Source organism: Eublepharis macularius, chromosome 4 (genome assembly GCF_028583425.1).
Source record: "Eublepharis macularius isolate TG4126 chromosome 4, MPM_Emac_v1.0, whole genome shotgun sequence".
Classification (NCBI taxonomy): domain Eukaryota; kingdom Metazoa; phylum Chordata; class Lepidosauria; order Squamata; family Eublepharidae; genus Eublepharis; species Eublepharis macularius.
In genome coordinates this window covers 34,200,933-34,221,179 of record NC_072793.1, presented here as the reverse complement: position 1 = coordinate 34,221,179, position 20,247 = coordinate 34,200,933, and the positions used below count along the sequence as shown (strand labels likewise).

Below are 20,247 nucleotides of genomic sequence, written 5' to 3'. Positions count from 1 at the left end.
TGAAGGGGTCAGAAGGCAGAATCAATGGGATTTAGTGACATCTAGGTATTAATTTCAAAACTACCCCCATGGAATTTTACAATAAAAATGGGGAGATGGGATGAAATGCTAGCAGCAAGATTGACAACGCTCATCTGTCCTATTTATTGAGCAATGGGGCAGCATCTGGCCCACTGTGGTGGGGAGGGTGGCGGGAGGCACGTCCAGTGCCTGCAGCGTGACAGGCAAAAACAGACCCCCCCCCCCGAATGTGGCAGTGGCCATATGCCCTCCTTACCTCATACAGCAAGCCATCCCCAGCCATCGTGACCAAGGCATCCCACCTGGACAAGTTCTCCTCCCTCACCAGTTCCCAAGCGTGCCTGTGTTTCTCTAGGGAGAAAGACAAAGAGCCTGTGTAACTTGTGGGTGGCATTACCTTGCGTAAACACAAGCTCAACAGGAAATGAGACTGCCACTATGGGCTGGTCCACACACATCCCAGAATGAACAGCTGCATTCTCTCACACAATCAGACCCACACACAGCTGTTGTCACCTGCTCTGCAGGCGGGCTTGAGCTCTGCATTCTCTGTGGCTACCTGTGTTATTCTGATGCATCAGGGAACATTGTCAGTCCTCTGTTCCCTCTGATACAAATGGACAGTAGTACATGGGGATGAGGATTAGAACCATCAGCTATCACTTAGAGCGACATCGAGCACCCAGGCCCCAAATATGGCCCCCTACCTTGACATGATCTGGCTACAGGGATCCATACCACTGTAACCTCAAAGCTAGGCTGCTGTCATGCACTCTACATGGGTCCGACTTTTGAGTTGGGTGGAAAACACAGTGAAAAAAACAGCAGCTTGGAGTCTACCAGGAGCTAGGCAGAATATGTATATCACACCCACTCTGTAGTCATTCTATTGGTTACTGAGCAATTACTGGGTTCAGCTCAAGGTACTAGTCATCACCATCAAAGCCATTCATGGCCCTGGACCCACATACTTGTAGGATCATAGAGTTACCAGTGATAGCCCTTCTGAATTTCCCCCGGAAGTGACATAGCATCATCACACAAATGGCGCCCCCATGTTCCTTTCCCCCCTCCCAGATTTCTGCTGGTTGCCAGCTGTTGGCTACCACGTGGAACAGCCTGCTGAGGATATCAGGAAGGCCCCAACGTTTCTATCATTCCACAGAATGTGCAAAACAAAAATGCTTGGAGGGTGGTGGTGAATTTTTTCATGAAGAGATTAGAACTGTAGCATAATGGAACAGCTCAGGAGGACACTTTTATAGGGGAACAGGATTGTAGTTTATTGTAGGTATCACCTTACTCTCAAAGCATTGTCTTCCACCTTTGTGATCTACTTTCTGCATTATGGTATGTCATGCCCTTGGTCAGGTTTTTCTTTGCTCTGTTTTCTAATTCTGTAATCCTAGTCCTGTTACTTTGTTTATCCAATGTCTTGTGAGGTCTAATTGAATTGATTTTGATATTTTGTAAATCTGCCTTGAGTCTCATAGAGAAAGAAGAGCTGTAAATGAAGTAAATAAATAAAGAAGTGCTTTGCCTACTGAACTCCTGCCTCTTGTGAAACATGGAATCCTTGTCAAAAAAAAATAAAGTCAGCAACCTGAGTTCATAATGCACACACTGCCTTACTCCTTTCTCTCCTCCCTTCTTAGATAAGTGCTTTTCCAAGGCCAGAGTACACAGCGCTAGATTAGTGCATGTTACTCCCTGATCAGATGCTGAAGATGTCATTTTTCTTGTTTAAAAGGACCTGAGGGGGGAAAGGCAGTAAGTGGCATATAAGGAACAGAGCCATATACTGCATGCAGCAACTGAATATATTCCTGACAGCTGATACACTATGGGATCACAGACTTCCCCTCTGTCTGGCCATGTTTTAAAAGTTGAACAAAATGCTGTGCATCTTTACTAGATGCTGGAATTCTGTTTGTATGCTACAATCCTGTTCTTTGGAATGCTCACATTTTGAGACCTTAATAGCCAGTGCAGGCAGGGTTGAGACAGCACAATATTGAGTACTGAGGGGGAGGGTGCAGCGCATTATGCCATAATGGTTTCACTGATTGATTTGGTGCATATTTAGTCCACCATTCCTCCGAGGAGCCCAGGGGGGGCAGCAAGTGTTCTTCCCTCCTTCATTTTACCCTCACAGCAACCTTGTGAGGCAGAATGGACTGAGAGAGAGAGAGAACATCGCGCCCAAGCCCCAAAGTCACCCAGCAAGCTTCATAGCAGAGGACTCTCGGATGGTACTTTAAACACCCTAACTGGTGCAGAGGCTCCTTCAATCATACCCTCTTCTGTCATCACTTGTTTCTTGGAATGGCAAAAATATACTCACAAAGCCCATCACGGCATAGCATTCTGCACCCCCACCCCCAAAAGTACTCTCTAGAAAGAAGAAGTTCTTGGCTCTCCCTCACCCATGGATAGTGTCACACAAACTCCATGATTCAAACTCTGTGCATGTTTTTTTTAAAAAAACTGTTCTATACAATATAGACCCTCCTGCACACAAACAGGGCAAGCGATAATGCTCCTGAGCTACCTGCAGCCCTTAAGCAAGGGGGTGTGCCATAGTACTGCAGTGCCAGCAAAGCAGCAACCTCAGGGCCAGGTAAGAGCTTGGTGAGCGTAGCAGCAAGGAGCTAGAAGCTGGTGGATAAGCCCCAGAGGCAGAGTGCCAGCAAGCATGGTCCACGAACAGGCCTCTAGTCTCACCCTGTGGCAGAAGCATCACTGCAGGGTGTTTTGGAGCCCTTGGCCAGGCGCAACACTTACCAGTTATAAACATGCTGAATGCTATATTTGCTTCTGTCAACATGGGCTGCACTTGGGTCTTGAATAGATGTAGCGCCTGGCCTGCCCCACTATGTGGGTTTAACAACACCATCACTTGACAGGGCCAAGGGAGGTGTCCATATACTGCTCCTGCAGAGAGAAGAAAGAGAGCAGGGAAATGACAATCAGGTTTAGGGAGTGAGTTAAGCCTTACAACTACATACAGGATCCTATTATTCCTGTTGTTCTGACCCTAAAAGAGGAACAGGAAAGAAATACTACAGACTGGCAGAGGTCTTAAGAAACCTCACACTATCATGGTTGGCATTGTATAGTTGCCTAGCAACTCCACCAGAAATGGGCGATTTCAGCCTGGAAAGGCTTGGAAGCCAGCAACTGGGAGATTAGAAGGAAGCAAAAAGAGGTGCTGGGGCAGAGACAGTATTTCCTTCCCCCATCAAGTCTCACAGGTCCCTGCTTGTAAGATTTAATAGTCATTTGCCTGAACCAGACTTCATCTTAAGCAGCAGGTCTGCGCACTGCTAACAGCTGGGAATATCCTCACATACCCAAACAGATGGCTGATGCAGAACTAAGGAGCCACTGAGGCGCCTTGGCAAGTCAGCCAGCCTTTCAGCTTCTCTGAAAACAGAAGATGCAATGAGGCCCAGTGTGGTGTAGTGATTGGAGTATCAGACTACGATCCGCAGAATCCAGGTCTGAATCTCCATTCTGCCATGGAGATCTTACTGTGGGATCTCGCGCCAGTCACTTTCTTCCAGCCTGACCCACCTCACAGAGTTGCCGTTGTGAAGATAAGAAGGAAGAGGGAGGAACAATGTGCAAGCCACACTGGAAAGACAAGTTGGGTATAAATACCTTAATAAATAAACCTATTCCAGTGGGTAGTTAGGATGATAAACAAAAAGACTGTTTAAAAAAAATTACTACAGCCAAAGAACTGAAACTGCATCTAAGCTATTAATATGCTCAAACCCCAAAATGAAAGGAAATGCCTTCATCCATGTTTCCTTGCCGGCTACTCCTGCCAAGCGTTGTAGCATGTGCCGCTCACTTTCTCCATCCTGCAGGCCACACAAACCTGCCTTCTGCATTGCCACAAGGAAAAGTTACAAGAGATTCAATTCCGGCAACTGGCCGCATCTCTCTACTGTTCTGGAGATGAGGTCAGCAATCACAGGCAGTAGTTAGGCCCAGCACAACTGGGGCAAAATGCCACTGTATAACCACACCCACCTCTCTCTGTCTCCTAGAATGGCTCTCACGTGACACATGCCCGGCAAGCACAAAAAGGAAGGAAGACGGCAAGAGAGTGAGAAGATTTCTATTCACCCAAAAGGTATCGTGGGCGGGAAGTGAAGTAGAAGCAGCAGCAGTGAGAGGTTCCAGTGATCGATCTATCCCACACTCTGGCAAAGAGCTCAGGGCAGCACATGTGGTTCTCCCCTCCTCTGTGTTATACTCACAATAACCCTGGGAGGTAAGGTAGGCTGAGAGAGAAACTTCACATCAGAGTGAGGATTTGAGCCCAGTTTTACAATAGTTATGGAGATCCCTGAAAATACAGCTGAAATGGGGTGGGGTGGGGAGTTACCCCAAAGGAAAAAAAATCTTTTGAGGTCACGCATCTAAATGGTCAAATTCAGCCCTTGCCTAACGGTATCATATCACGCAAAAGTAGATGGGATCCAGAATGGGCCGTCTCTAGGTCCAGCTATGGAGGGGAGGAGTCACCTGTGAGGAGAGGCTTCCTAGAATAGTAGGACTCTTGAAGTCTGCATCAGGGGCAACACAGGGACAGCTCCAAGTTTTTATTTTTTTCAGATGTGCTGTTAACGCTTGGCACAACAACTAAAAACCACTGTGCCAGTGTGCTTAAATTGGAAGCTCGCAGAGCCTGCCTCACTGCTTGTTAGGCAAGAATCCATTGTCAAATTAGTGCTATCATAGCCACCCAAAACAGAACTTTCCCCCTCCACAAAATACAACAGACACAGAAAGTGTGCCAGAGACAATCAGCTGTGCATGCTAATTGTTTTCCAGAGTGTTCCGTGCTAGCTCAGCACTGCCCGCCGGCTGCAGGGGCCCATTCCAGGCTTTGCTTAGCATTCCATGTCCCAAGGTGCGGCATGGTCTGACATCATGCAAGGCAGCAACCTTTACTGAAGCTGTCTGGTCTCAGTACCACACAGTGCAATCCTAAACAGAGTTAAGATCCTTTAAACCTATGGGTTTGAAATAATCTAACTCTGTTTAGGATTGCACGGTCAGAATCCTATTTGTGTTATACTGTCTTGAGAAGAAAAGAGAGGTCTAAATTAAAAAAACCAAAACAAATAATAACCTGTTTGTTTTGGGACGCTACCCGAAGCACAACGCAGTGCATCGTAATCTATAATTATTAGTGATGAAGAAACAGAAGGCTGATACTTGTGGCTTTGAACATTTCCAATTAAGAGTTTGGTGGCCATGCAAGGAAATGAAATCTTTCCCACCCCCACAAAATCTTCAGAAGCTTCCCTCCCTTTTATAAATAAGGATCTCAGCCCTTATTGGTGCTGTCTCACCCTTCCAGCCTAATGCCGATGTGTGGGGGGGGGGCATTATTGTGCCAAAAAGATTCAACTTGAGAGGCCTATCTGGTTTGGTAACAGTAATGGCAGTAAGGAAAAAAAGCTTTAGATGTTGCAGCTGGAACAATTTGGAGTTTGTTAGTAAATGACTAGGACAGTGTAGAAGAAGAACTATATGGGCAAGGTAAGAGGGAAATAATGAAGAGGCAATGAACAGGAAGGGATAGCGTGTCTGAATGTCTGGCCCTCTCAACAGGGAACCTCAAAGCATCTACCAGCTTCTGCCCATCTGAATTCAAGCCCCTCCCTCACATTTTGATGTATTTATTTAGAACATTTGTATATCCTACCTTTCCCCTAACAGCCAGGCACAAGATGAGTGACAACAATAGTTAAAATACTGAAATATTGTAAGGTCTTTGATTAATCAGGTTGCCAACTCCAGGTTGGGAAGTTCCTGGAGATTTGGGGGTAGAGGCTGGCGAGGGCAGGGTTTGGGGAGGGACTTCAGAAGGGTATAATACCATAGACTCCACCCTCCAAAGCAGACATTTTCTGAACTGATCTCTTTAGTCTGGAGATCAATTCTGGAAGGTCTCCAGGGATCAGCTGGAGGCTGGCATCCCTATGAAAACATAAATTAACCGCACAGAGTTTAAAATGGGTAATTAAAATGTAATTAAAACATTTAAAAAGAAGCTTACAACTACATATATTAAAAATTAAAGCAGAGCTTATTGACTTTATGCTAATACTGTTTCATCCCATAGCTACATTTAATGTCTCATGGTGCAATTTGGGCCTCTGGATTCTCTGCCTTTAGTTCTAAAGGCAATTCCAGAGAGTGAGAGAGAGGCAAAACCCAAATGATATTTTTAAACGCAGTCCTTCTTCGATGGAAGCATGAGCTTCCACTGCAAACTCCAAAAAGCCTATCATGGTATGACCCCAGAGTTCTGGGATTAACCTTCTAAAGCCTGTACCTCAGGCTGTGAATGTCCTTATCCTTCCAAGAAAATAAGACATATATTCCTTTCCCCAGTCTCTGTCTCCCTCATAGAACTATTAGATAAGCTTTCAGGGCTTTGAAGAGCTAGGGAAGATTAATTTAGGCCTCTGGGATATAGGTCATAAAGCTGGGGCATGTTTATCTGGAAGAACCCATAGGGAGGAGAAAATAAAGGAGGTTGGTGCTGATAGCAATACAGTGCAGGTGGATTACGTAGCTGGAAAATTCAGGAACATTTAACACAACAAAAAGTAGCACAGACTCACAACCGGCCATGGCCCCTTGAGGGGAGACTGTGCTAGGATGTGAGAAACTTTCACAGCTGCAAAGTGATCTGCCCAAAATATACAAGAAACAAGACCGCACCTCCTGCCAGGGGCCTAAAGATATGCATGTCGCCTAGATGAACAAGAACCTAGATGCAAATAGCAGTGAATAATTAAAAATATGAAAACGTCACTATGACAGCTAAGGTCAGAGAGAAGGAAAAGGGTTGGCAAAATAACTAGGATGCACCTGTATTGATTCAGTCAGAAGCTTGCACTGCAGTCATTTCCTTCATTCCTGGGCGTGGCATGATCCAAGCCACTCCATAAACTTTAACCATTGTTAAGTTGTGCAAGAGGCAGGGAGGAAACCAAATACATTCAACAACCATGTCCCTTCATATACTGAAAGTATATCTGCAGGGAACTATTAGATTCTTTCCTGATCCTTTTCAATCTAAAGTATGTCTTGGTTATAGAATAGGGAGAGACAAGGAAATAGGCTTGTATGATTCATCTCCACTCAGCTATCAACCTCTTCATGCGCCATTATCATTTTGTTGACATGGGCGCTGGCCTGGATTTGTCATTTTTTGTTGGACTGAGGCAGAAAATGTAGCCTGGAGTTTCATGTACATCTGTTCTTGCACCTACATTATTAAGTATCTATATGAAGCCACTGGGAAAGACTGCCTAGAGTTCAGAGTTCTTATATGCAAATGACATCCAGCTCTGGATTTATGTGGGCAATGGGGAACAGCTATTGCTGCTCTGAATCAGTGCCTAGAAACTGTCAAATGGATGAGCGTGAAGATGAAATTGAATCCTAACTTGACTTCAAACAAGATGGAAGCGATGTCCTCTAGGAGGTCAGAGGCTGTGAGAGTACACAACTATCTACTATCAATGTTGAGTGCATTCCTCTACTGGACCAGTTATACAGATGGGGCATTTCCCAGATCCTCTGGCTGGTTGCATTCCTTTGTTGCCAGCAATCTTGGCTCTTCCATTAGGTTTGCCTTGTAATCTCTAGGACTGATTATTGTAATGCACTATTTGTGGGACTTCCCTTGAAGATGGTATGTCACTTTCAGCTGATGAAGCCTGCTTGTTGGTGGGTATCGGCAGACAGGAAGATATAAACTGGTCCTTCACCAGCTGTACTGGATGACAGTGCACTTCCAGGCCCAATTACAGGTGCTGGTTCTTGTGTTTAAAGCTCTTCAGAACTTGGGGTCAGTGTATTTTAGGGTTCCCTAAACTGATGAAGGTTAAAGGAGAAAGCGTCAAAGAAGGATTACATCTGAACATCAAGAAGACAAAAGTAATGACTACTGAGGAGTTACACAATTTTAAAGCTGACAATGAGAAAATTGAAATTGTCCAAGATTTTCTATTCCTTGGCTCAATCATAAGCCAAAAGGGAGACTGCAGTGAAGAAATCAGAAGAAGATTGAGACTCAGGAGAGCAGCTGTGAGGGAGCTACGTAAGAACCTTAAAGATAAAGATGTCTCTCTGGGGACCAAGATCAAGATAATCCAAATAATGGTATTCTCCATTACGATGTATGGATGTGAAAGTTAGACAGTGAAGAAAGCTGACAGGAAGAAAATTGATTCATTTGAAATGTGGTGCTGGAGGAGAGTTTTGCGGATACCACGGACAGCCAAAAAGACAAATAAGTGGGTACTAGATCAAATGAAGCCTGAATTCTCCCTGGAAGCCAAAATGACAAAACTGAGGCTATCGTACTTTGGTCATATCATGAGAAGACAAGATTGTCTGGAAAAGTTAATAATGCTAGGAAAAGTGGAAGGCAATGGGAAAAGAGGAAGACCTAAAACAAGATGGCTTGACTCAATAAAAGAAGCCACGCCCTCCAGTTTGCAAGATCTGAGCAAGTCTGTTGATAGGATGTTTTGGAGGTCTCTCCTTCATAGGGTCGCCATCGGTCGGAGGCGACTTGACGGCACATGACACACAACTCACAATGGAAAGTATCGCCTAGAGCACCGCTCTCCTGAGTAACCTCAAAAAGAGCAGGGATCTCTCAGTGGTTTCCCCACCCTTTTGAAATGATCTCTCCTAAAAATGTGGCCCAGTGATCCTCCTGCCTGGCTTTTAAATGCTTCTCTTTCAAGAGGTCTTTGGTTAGATGGAGGGAGCATTTTTGTTTTGTTCTGCAGTTTTACAGTTTTAGTTTTGTTTAGATTATTTTATTGTATGACTTAATTCACATCGATATTGCCAGCCACCTTGAACAACTGGGGAAATACAGACATTTTATATGATAAAGAAATAAATAGACAAATTCTTGAGAGGAGCAGAGTTCCAAGCACGTTCAGTGGTTAAACAACATTTGATGCTAGTTATTGGTATGGGTAGTTACCTAAATTCTTTTAGAAAATTCAAAAAATTCAAGCTAATCACTTACTAGATTTGAAGTTATTTTTAAAATGTAGAAGAAACCAACCAACCACTATACTATGAAACCACTTTCATGAAATCTCTCAAACTTTCAAGAGAGAGAGAGTTCTCAATGTTTTATATAGCTGTCTTGCACGGTGTACACTCCAAAAGCTCAAACTAACTCATGGCACAAGCTGTAGTTTCTGAGAGTTGCAACCAGATGGGGAAGCTGCCTTAGCAGAAGGAAGGTCTGAATACAGTCCTGTGCAGAATTCTGTATTCAGTATTCATACTGCCATTCCATGGAAGCACGGAGAAAATACAACATGTCTCAGAACTTACTATTTTGAGAATCTCCACTTTCATTTTGAAAACACACATGGCAGCATGTGGGCAAAATTCTGCTGAAATCCCTGAGGCTAAGAGATTTCAAGGAATTGGAGTTAGGGCAGTCAGTGCCCTTCTGCAGCTCACTTGTCCCTGCTATGATGAACGAACTAGAATAAAGTGTGTCAAATAGTAAAAAAATAGAGAATATGCACAGGTTGTACACTTCAGCTTTTCTCAATGTAGAATTTGAATCATATGGGAGCAGAATTTTATTTTATTTTAGCCCTAAACATATGCACACTGTCCTGGCGATACATCCGGCATGAGTCAAAGACACTTTTAACGGCAAATAGGAAAAGAGTTACAAGAGAACATCTAACGAGATTCAGTTAGCAGAATTTGCTAAGCCCAGTAATAAATCAGTAAAAACAGATTAAGGCTGCATTCCTAAGTACACTTTGCCAAGCGTAAGCCCCACTGAACACCATGGAACTTACTTCTGAGTAGACATGTTTAGGATTGCTCCCCTAAAGAAATGAATGAAAAATAGCCCCACCCAGTGGATTACTATTGGCTAAGCTAATTAGGAAAAGCAAATTCAGAGTGTGCCTGCTAGTACCTGAAAGCTATTAGAACAATGGATAACCTGATTTTTGCATATGATCTTTTTCTACCAAAGATGGCTAAAGGCAGATGGTCTGACCCAGTAAGGTCAGACGGAATCCTGACATGTTCCAGCGTCTTCACAGTCAGGTCCCCTTTGTTCTTACTTCTCTAGAAAGATTTTCCCTGAGCTGGCTAACATTAGGTTTCCTCAGCTCACTAAATCAAGTTAAAATGTTGCTGACTCCAGGCCCAGACAGAAATATTTGCTTAGTCACATTTGGGGAAGGGAGGGGGAAGCGCATTATTAGGGAAACAGATCACATTCAGTGGTGCGGCGATAACAAAGAAATATCATCCAGCCTACCCTAACTAGTCAGTTCTGCATATCCCTGCGAAGGAAGGGCAGGGAAATTCTGAGCAGCCAGATATGTCACAATACACCTCGACTTAGGAGACTAGTTACGATTAAAGCTGTCCTTGTACTCCTAAAGGGAGATTGAATAATCAGCTTCAAAGCCTCAAAGCCTCAAGCAATTTTCCTTATTCTGGCACCCAACCTGCCTATCATGTCCAGTATTAGTGCATGAACACTTTTATGCCCATCCTTCCTGCTTTTCTATTTAAAAAATACAGAACACAATGTATAAATATCTATGTGTGTATGTGTGCACGTGCACAAGTGCTATCAAGTTGCAGCTGACTTATGGCGACCCCTGTTGGGGTTTTCAAGGCCAAAGAGTGACAGAGATGGTTTGCCATTGCCTGCCTCTGCATGATAACTCCCATCTTCGTTGGTGGTCTCCCATCCAACTACTAACCAGCGCTGACCCTACTTAGCTTCCAAGATCAGGCTAGCCTGGGCCGTCCAGATCAGGGCATAATTTTCTATGGTGTGTTCTTAAAGAACACCAGAGCTTCACACTGAGCTACGGATCCATTGAAACAGATCCTTAGAAGACCTGCATTTAAGAAACTAAGGTCAAGCAAAGAATGCTTGCAGTCCATAGCTGGGATACATTGTTCTTTGCCTCGACAGCAGGAGTCCACTCATTTCTGAAACACAGCATCTCATCCACAGAACAAACCGTATTATACTTTTTGCCAGATGTTTCTGCTATGATTCAGCACAGTGTGATACAAGAAAGAGAAACTTAGCATTTCTTTGAAAGGGGTGACCTGTTGTCTTGCAAGTAACTACCCCCCACCCCCTCCTTCCTGTTACTCAAACGTGGTTCCAGAGAAACTGCTGGTGGTTAGCCATACCTTGACAATAGCCTTTACCTTATCCCACAGCAGTATTGAAAGATTATAATTTTTAATTCGTTTCCGGACAGATTACTCTGACTTTTATGGTACAATAGACAATGGCATTTCTAAACACCATAATATAATGGAGTGAGGCACTTCAGATAGCCCTCCCAGCTGACAATGACTAGTTGCACAACCAGAAATAGGGGAAACAAACCCGGGTAGTCGGTACTGCAAAATACAAAGGACTGGGAATCAACCCGTTAACCAAAATTCAATACTGTTTTAGTGACAAGTGCAAAGTGCAAGTGCAATCAATGTAAAAACAATGTACAATAATAATAAATATTGTAAATATAAATACTCAATGTCCATATGGTCTATACATAAATAATCCACAATGGGAGATCCGGAGGTAGGAGAGCAGTATGCCAAGGTATCAGGTGAGTAGACCACAGTCCACACTGAAATGGAAGATGGGCGTGCCGACGGGCTGATGCGTGCATATATTTTTCTCAATTCCCGTTTTGTGTTAAAACACTTCTTCTTGGGCATATTAATAACGGACTGTAATAAATTATTACAATTATAAAATTAACAATTTACAAAAAGATTTGTTTAAAAACCACTGTGCAAAGATATTCAATGGATTTGCTACTCACAAGTCACAATTCTCCTGGTCACACACCCTCCTGGACATATCCTATCTTTACTGCAAAATTTCCAACGGACAATTGATTAGTAGGGCGGAGAACCCGCCTTAACTACATATAAATGGGACTAGTTAATTAATATGGTAAACGCCTGCCCGGTCTAAAAGGGGACTGGTCATCCAATAAACATTTACAAATTACATTACATATAAATACATAAAATAAATACATGCATTATATATACCTCTGAGCTGCTAATGTTCTGACATATAATTACAATAATAAGCAGGGAGAAGGAATACCATCGATCTCTCCACTATCTTTCTATCTAATTGCTGAGTCATCCCTAGCCTAGAAAGCACGAGAAGTCTATCTCCTGATTCAAGCCCATCGGGGCTAGGCTTTGGAGTTCAAAAATCCATTTGGTTTCTAATTGTAATAGTCTTTTCTTTATATCATTGTAGAGGGAGGATTCCTGCACTACACCTAGCACAGAAACTGTGAGCTCATTGATGTTATTGTGGGCTGACAGATAATGTGTAACCAAAGGAGCCTCATGGACCCTGTTTCTGATCCGAGATACATGCTCTTGAATTCTGATCTTTAAAGGGCGCGTAGTGCTGCCTACATAGTACAGCATACAGCTACACCGCATCACATACACAACGTTTGCAGTTTTACAAGTAGAAAAGCTCCTCGCACTTCCCATTCTGCCTTGAATAATGCTGTCCAATCTCACCATTAGATTGCAAACATTGCAATCCCCGCACGGAAAATGTCCCGTTGGTATGGCTCTAGATGGTTCGCTAATTTTAAACTCAGATCGAGTAAGCATATCTTTCAAACTTTTAGTTCTGCGATAGCCAACTGCAGGGCACTGCTCACAACCCGGAATGCTGCTAATTAGGTGCCAGTGTTTGCGTACAATTTTGCTGATGGGAATCGCTAGGGCAGTGTAATCTATTGCCCATTTGATCTGCCCATCAGTTTCGCATAATCTAGGCTTGAGCAGCTCCTCAAGCAGCGTGTCAGCTGCCCTATTCCAGGCTGATGTTATTGCGGGTTGTGGATATCCCCTGCTAGCAAATGCTTGGGCTAACTGCCCACTGCTCCGTCTGAAGTCCTCCGGATGGGAGGAATTACGCTTGATCCTTAAGAATTGACTGACGGGAATGTTGTATTTTAAGCGCCTCGGATGGAAAGAAGTGTAGTGCACTTGCACTTTGCACTTGTCACTAAAACAGTACTGAATTTTGGTTAACGGGTTGATTCCCGGTCCTTTGTATTTTGCAATGACTAGTTGCAGGCAACACAGTCCACAGGACAAGTCTACTGTGCGTTGGAAGAAAGGAATGGAACGGAAATTTGGGGGGAATTTGAAACACATGCAACGCTTACTTTTCTATCAAACCTACGTATCTTTTACTGATTTAACTACATAAAATGCATAACTTATCATTAGTACTCACACAACTGGATTATTTGACATACTTATAGAATTTAAAAATATAATATAAATATCTTCATTTTCTATAAGAAAAACTGCAAGTATACCCAGTACTTGAGAAAGATTGGCAAACTGCTACACCTGATGCTATCATAGGTCATGGATTTTTAATTTTTGCCATCTGAGAGATAGGAATAAAACAAATGCTGTAGTAAACAAAAGAAAGTGTATTAATTGGACAGAATCTCAGAGTCATAGTAGGTAGGACTACCAGCATATGTGGATATTAAGCTAAACTTTATAATGCTGACAAAACTGAACTCTTTATTAAGGAATTATCATTAAACATATTAGAGCACCGTGGCGTAGAGTGATAAGCTGCAGTATTGCAGTCCATGTTCTGCTCACGACCTGAGTTCGATCCTGTTGGAAGTCGGGTTCAGGTAGCCGGCTCAAAGCTGACAGCCTTCCATCCTTCCGAGGTCGGTAACATGAGTACCCAGTTTCCTGGCGGTAAAGTGTACATGACTGGGGAAGGCAATGGCAAACAACCCCATAACAAGTCTGCCAAGAAAACGTTGTGATGCGACGTCCCCCCATGGGTCAGTACTAATGACTCAGTGCTTGCACAGGGAACTACCTTTACCTTACCTACCATTAAACATATTATAGCACATTAATTGCTGCCATAATTATTTCCATTCTACAGGTTGTGTGTGCGTGTGTTTTAGTGCTCTCCAAAACGTCCTCAGCCGACTTTCATGCTGTACGTTTGTAAGATAAAGGTTTTTTTCTCATTTTAAGAGAGAAAATATTCCAAAGGAGTTTTTTCCAGTGCTCCTCGAATTTAGCATCCCTCAACTAAGGTGGGGGATAGCTGGCGGCCAGTGGGGGAGCTCATCACCACTCATCTGACATGCGGGAGGGGGGGATAGCAGGAAATGGGGAGGGCATCAGGAGCATTCTGGTGAGCTGGCATCACTTCTTGTATGCCCAGAAGTGGCCTCAGTGTGCCACCAGAAGATACTAGGTTAAGCCATAGAGTTTTTGTCAAATACTAGCACATCCCCTGTGTCCCTCAGCAATGAGGAGATATCATGTCAGAGTGCAGGGGGGGGGGGGGTGATGTCAGCGCATCACTAGTGATGTGACATTGCCAGTGAGCACCCTGTGACCCAGTAAATCCCCCTTAACCCCTACCAGTTGCTACAGGATACCTGGCAGCCCTAGCGCTCCCCCAAATTTAAAAAGTCTTCAAAAGTAGGAAGAAAAACACACCCAAATTTTCCTTCCCCCCACTCCAGCACCTTCACACTTCTATGCATGGATAATATTAACATGTAAATCAGGCACACCAGTTGGGTGTGGCTAGAGCAGTGGACTAGAATCTGGAAGAACTGGGTTCCAATCCCCATCCTGCTAGGGAATCTCACTCAGGTGATCTTGGGCTAGTGATACATTGTCAGACTAACCTACCTCCCAGGGTTGTTGTGAGGATAAAATGGAAGAGAGAATTATGTAAGCCACCTTAATAACAACAACAACAACAACATTTGATTTATATACCACCCTTCAGGATGACTTAACACCCACTCAGAGTGGTTTGCAAAGTATGTCATTATTATCCCCAAAACAATCACCTTGTGAGGTGAGTAGGGCTGAGAAGCTGTGACTGACCCAAGGTCACCCAGCTGGCTTCAAGCAGAGGAGTGGGGAATCAAACCCGGTTTTCCAGATTAGAGTCCAGCGCTCTTAACCACTAGACCAAACTGGCTCTCCTCATTGGGTCCTCATTGGGAAGTGAGGGGGGTTATAAATGAAGTAAATAAACAAACATCACTCACACTACTGAAATACGACAAATTTCAACATTCTCCCTTTTATCTCAGATGAAGTCCTTAGAAAAACACTTGTTCTGGCACTAATTTTAGAATTAGGACTTTGATTATGTTTAAGTGTTGCGCTTAAAAAAAACACACAGCACACTCACGATGACACCAGTCGGATACCATCCAGTGTGTGTGTGTGTGAGAGAGAGAGAGCGAGACAGAGACAGGGAGGGGGTCACAGTAATTCATAGTACACCAGCATTAAAAGAAACACTATGGGCCAAGCTACACATGACGAAAGACACTTGCCTGGCAAGTGGATTGAGTGGAGGGCAAGTGAACAGGGAGAAATACACTTGCTGTTCAAGTGTCATTCGTCATGTGTAGCTTGGCCCTATGTGGAAATTAATACAGATTCTAAAAAAATTAATTTCTAGGAAAAGAGAACTCAAACTGGTTTTCTTTGTGCCTTCTTTAAATGTTCCCCGCTTGTAAAATAAAAGCAGCATTACACTGACCTTTGTATAGGTCCAAACGGGTCTCAAGCACAAACATCACACTGATATCAAAGAACAGGCAGACACTTAATGCCTGTCTTTGTTCATTCATCAGGCTCCTCAGGCTGAGGCTTGGGTACACTCAGTCACTATGCCCAATTTCCACAAGAAACACTGACCCTCTGTACCAGTACCTGTATTGGTCAGCTGCCCGCATGGCAGCTCTTCTCCCCACCTCTCTGAGAGGAAACAGATTATATTTGTTTTGCATCATCTCACATCACTTTGTACTTTGTTCTTTTCCAGGGATTGCCCCACCTCATCCCCATCTGTCTGGTTTTACACTAAAATACCAAAGTCAGAGTGCAGTAAACATTCACGCATATTTTCCCCTTACATCTGCATTCAGTTGGGATGCAACAGACGCAGTTCACACCGGCACCCTACTGAAATGCAGCCATTCATGCAAGCAGCTCCCCATACACAGCAGGGGGGTTATCATTACAACCCTCATTTATGTGTGTTTTGCTATCAGGAGTACCAGCCATGCCGCTGATCACATGTGCAAACTGGGCCTTAGTTCAATCTCTCTCAGAAGTCTAGCTTGCAACCCGTCAGAGACTCTGCAGCAGAAAAATAACAGCCCAACTTTCAAAAAAATCACTTCACTAGGAATATTTGGATCATAATTCAACTGAAATTAATAGGACAATTGGAGTAGATTTGGTAGTGCTTCATCAGTGTGTGTATTGCAGCCCCGGCTGATAAGCACAAAAGGCTCAGTGTCAGGAAATAGCCCAGAATCTGAAAAGTAAAAAACACCTCCATAATCACAGAGACCATATTGACACATCTGAAATACTGCATCCAGTTCTGGATATCATTACTGAAGAGGAGTACTAATGCACAGGAGGGAAGTCAGAAGCAACAAAGACTGTCAAAGGTCTTTCAGACTCAGAGCTACAAGTGATGCCTGGCACAGGTTGGACACTTGTCTGCTTCCCTCAAGTTTTGATGGGAAATGTAGGCATCCTAGTCTTGCAGCTTGGCTCTCTGACTGCTGTCCAACGGACTTTTCAACTGTCACTTGTCCAACATTCCGCCAAGCTGCCTACATTTCCCATGAAAACTTGAGGGAAGCTGGCAAGTGTCCAACCTGTGTCAGGCATCACTTGTAGCTTGGCTCTCAGTAAAGAAAGGTTCCCACAGATGGTGTATTTGGCCCTCACTACAGCAAAGAAAGAGAAACATCTTCTTGGATGCTATAAACATCTACTCTTTAGCCTATAATTTTACACTCACACACACTATCCTGCTCACGGCCTCCTTAAAGGCAGCAGTGTTTGCTTATTTGTTGATCACAGCAGCCAAACAAATAAATAACTGGCACATCTCACTGGATCTCTTATTACTAATTCTTAGATACATGCCTTGAGCCAAATCCATACAGGATGCAGCTCTGCAAGAGAAGATGGTGGAAATCAATAATTAACAAGTGCTCACTTTTGCAATCAATACAGTATCAAGTAAGAGTTACCTGGCACAGATCACATGGGCATCCCAGTGGCATAATAGTGAAGAACTAAGCACATGCACAAGGCATAGTTTCCTATTGCTTCAACAGATAACCATAACTTGTTAACACCACCATCTATCTTCAACCAGGTCTAGAGATACATTTATGGTGAACTTTAGGTACACTCTGAACAGTTTTGATGGCACTGTATTTGGTCAAGCAGCAGCGCAGAGGGCAATCTAAACTCCCCTCTGTCTGGAGATCAGGGGGCGGGGCCACCAGCCATGTGACCATTTTCAAGAGGTGCTGGAACTCCGTTCCACCGCGTTCCAGCTGAAAAAAAGCCCTGGCTCTAACATAAGACATCAGTGCATATAAATATGCATACAACAACAACAACAACAACAACAACAACAAAATGGAGCATCTTTCATCTGCATAAGAATGGAGAGAAGAAACACTGATCCTTAAAGACACAAAATTGCAAGCATTCATTCTCTCTCACAAGGCTCAACCCAGGACAAAGGTAGCCATGAATAAACCCTCGGAAATGTTCCACTGTGCCCTATACAAACGCACTGACCATATGGCTCATTCAGATACAGACCTAGCATGTTAGCACACTGGTATGGCACTGGTAAGTTAACTCCAGAGGTAAATGGGAAGACTATATTGTTAATATGTTTATACATAGAACACTTGTGAGACAAGCTCTTTCTTCAGGTCTTCTTTAGTTACACTCTCCTAGAGAGAGAAAAACCAGCAAGGCAATAGAAGTTGCAGGAGGAAAGCAGACACTTGCTCAGTGGTGTCCATATTGTTCTGCACATCTTTTTAGACCTAAATGCCATCCATGATGGGAAAAGAAATGAGCAAAGCAGTCAAGGATATAATGGTGTATTTTAGGATTCCATCCCAGGTGCCATCAGGATTCCAAACACAGACTTCACAAATACAGAAAAGTTGTATCGGAGAACCAAGAACAAACCTGTAGGGGTGGGGGTGATATACACTTCAACAGATAAGGCAAAATCTGTTTGAAACAGAAAGCTTTTTGGAGGGTTTAAAAAGGCAAGCTGGTAAGAGAGAAAAGCATAGGGGGTTGTGGCAAAAGTTGCTTCCAGGCAAAATTTCTAGACTGTCCCTCTCTAGGCAATGTGGCCTACGCAAGAAATCTCTTCTGGCTACGAGCTCCTCTTCCCCCTCATCTGTCACTTCACAAACTAACTTGCATGGCAACATTCTGGGCACCGATTCAGCTACAGTTTCTCCCTGCGTCCTCCTCTCCTAGCATCTCCTCTCTGTATTTCCCTCCCTCAGAGAGGGAGAAGCAACAGGATAATTGCAGGCTCCTAGGCAGGAGGCAAAACAGAACGGGGAGGAAGCCAGATTGTTCAGGAGCAGAGCTTCTTGTTCTCCAATTCGCACATCTAAAGCCAGCTGTACTACTTCTTCCGTTCCATGTGTGCTCAGTGATAATGGCTCAGGGAAAAAAATGTTGAGTCACAGCCCTAAGAATCTAGACACGTTGCTCAAAGCACCCACATGATTTTGAAATTCTGTCACATGGTAGACTCACGGATGACTGGCACGGTTGATGAGAAGTTACTTTGACGGTAACATATTCATCACAGGCTGAAAGAAACATGCATTTTAACCTAGAGGGAGGAACCCAATACTGAGATTCCATGCTGCACTGGGCCTCAAGAAGAGAGCTTCCTACAATTAGACCTTAATTTATGCTCATACCAGGGTGCTGGTAAAATTTGCTGGACTTGCAACAAAGGTGCTTGGGTTTATTTAAAATATTTCCATCCTGCTCTTTAAGTCCAGACTCTCAACTGAATCCCTGCCATTCACATTCATTAGCAGCCGCACACCAGCCACGCTCGCACATTAATCTCTCATGGAGGTGTTTTTTAAAGGACATGAAGGTGCCCTACACGCACTAGCAGCTTTCAACCTATGGGTCGGGATCCTTGGGTGACTCATAGAGCATCCCCTACTGCCCGCCCAGGAACATACAATGCCACCATATTTCTTGCTGGCTTTGGGAAGCATCTGCTGCTAGCACACAAGCACCAGGGCTGGAACATCTTTAGACCTTGGTTCCTACCACACACAACCACTGCTGTGGCCAGCAGAAGGATATAAACATTGTATGCCCCTCCCCCGCCCCCAGGTTCCTGCATAGAAAATTAACATTCTGTGTTTAATGATATTTTGAGCATTGCTGTAAGTAGCATATTATGGATATATTTACCTTTCTTTCTCTCACTTTTCTAACTATACTCTCTTTCTGTTCTTATTTCCTCTCATTTTTTTCCTACTTGATTCGCTATCTATTTGAAAACCAATAAAATGTTTTTTAAAAAATCAACATTCTGTTCGATGGTTGTTCGATGTAAACTTGTCCACAAGTTTACACAAGTGGACAAGTATACCCTGCAGCTGTGGACAAGTTTACCTCGGGACCACAAAGCGTAGCATCCAGACAAGAATAAAAGAACATGAAAGACACTGCAGACTTGGACAACCTGAAAAATCAGCAGTGGCTGAACATAGCCTAACTCAAACAGGGCACAGTATCTTATTCCAGGACACCAAAATACTGGACAACACTTCCAACTACTTTGTCAGACTGCACAGGGAAGCCATTGAAATTCACAAGCATAAGCAAAACTTAAACAGGAAAGAAGAAACCTTAAGAATGAACAGAGCATGGTTTCCAGTTCTGAAAAACACCAGGCTAACAAAACACGCTATACTCGACAATAGCCCTGCAGAGAAGATTAGCACATCAAGCACCAATCCATATGCAAAAGAACCTCCTCAGGATACAGTGAAGCCTCCCACCATTAGCATTCCACACCCTGGGAAACTTTTACAGGATGACTCAGCTCAACCCCACCCCTCCTGAGTAGATACAAATGACCTGCCAACATCTTTTCCACACTGTGACACTGAGAGATCTCTGTCTTTTGGTGCTACACCTCTGAAGATGCCAGCCACAGCTGCTGGCGAAACGTCAGGAACT

General features: G+C 43.7%; 1 protein-coding gene across 1 annotated transcript in view; it reads right to left on the bottom strand.

Annotated features, from left to right (window-relative positions):
* SPHK1 (sphingosine kinase 1) overlaps nucleotides 1-20,247 on the bottom strand; it is a 40,440-nt gene that overhangs the window by 6,672 nt on the left and 13,521 nt on the right. Inside the window, exons 2-3 of the mRNA XM_054977853.1 lie at nucleotides 2,806-2,955; nucleotides 278-372 (exon numbers count right to left, since the gene is read on the bottom strand). Of these exons, the coding sequence (XP_054833828.1) occupies nucleotides 278-372; nucleotides 2,806-2,955 (245 nt within the window). The remainder of the gene's footprint in view (nucleotides 1-277; nucleotides 373-2,805; nucleotides 2,956-20,247) is intronic.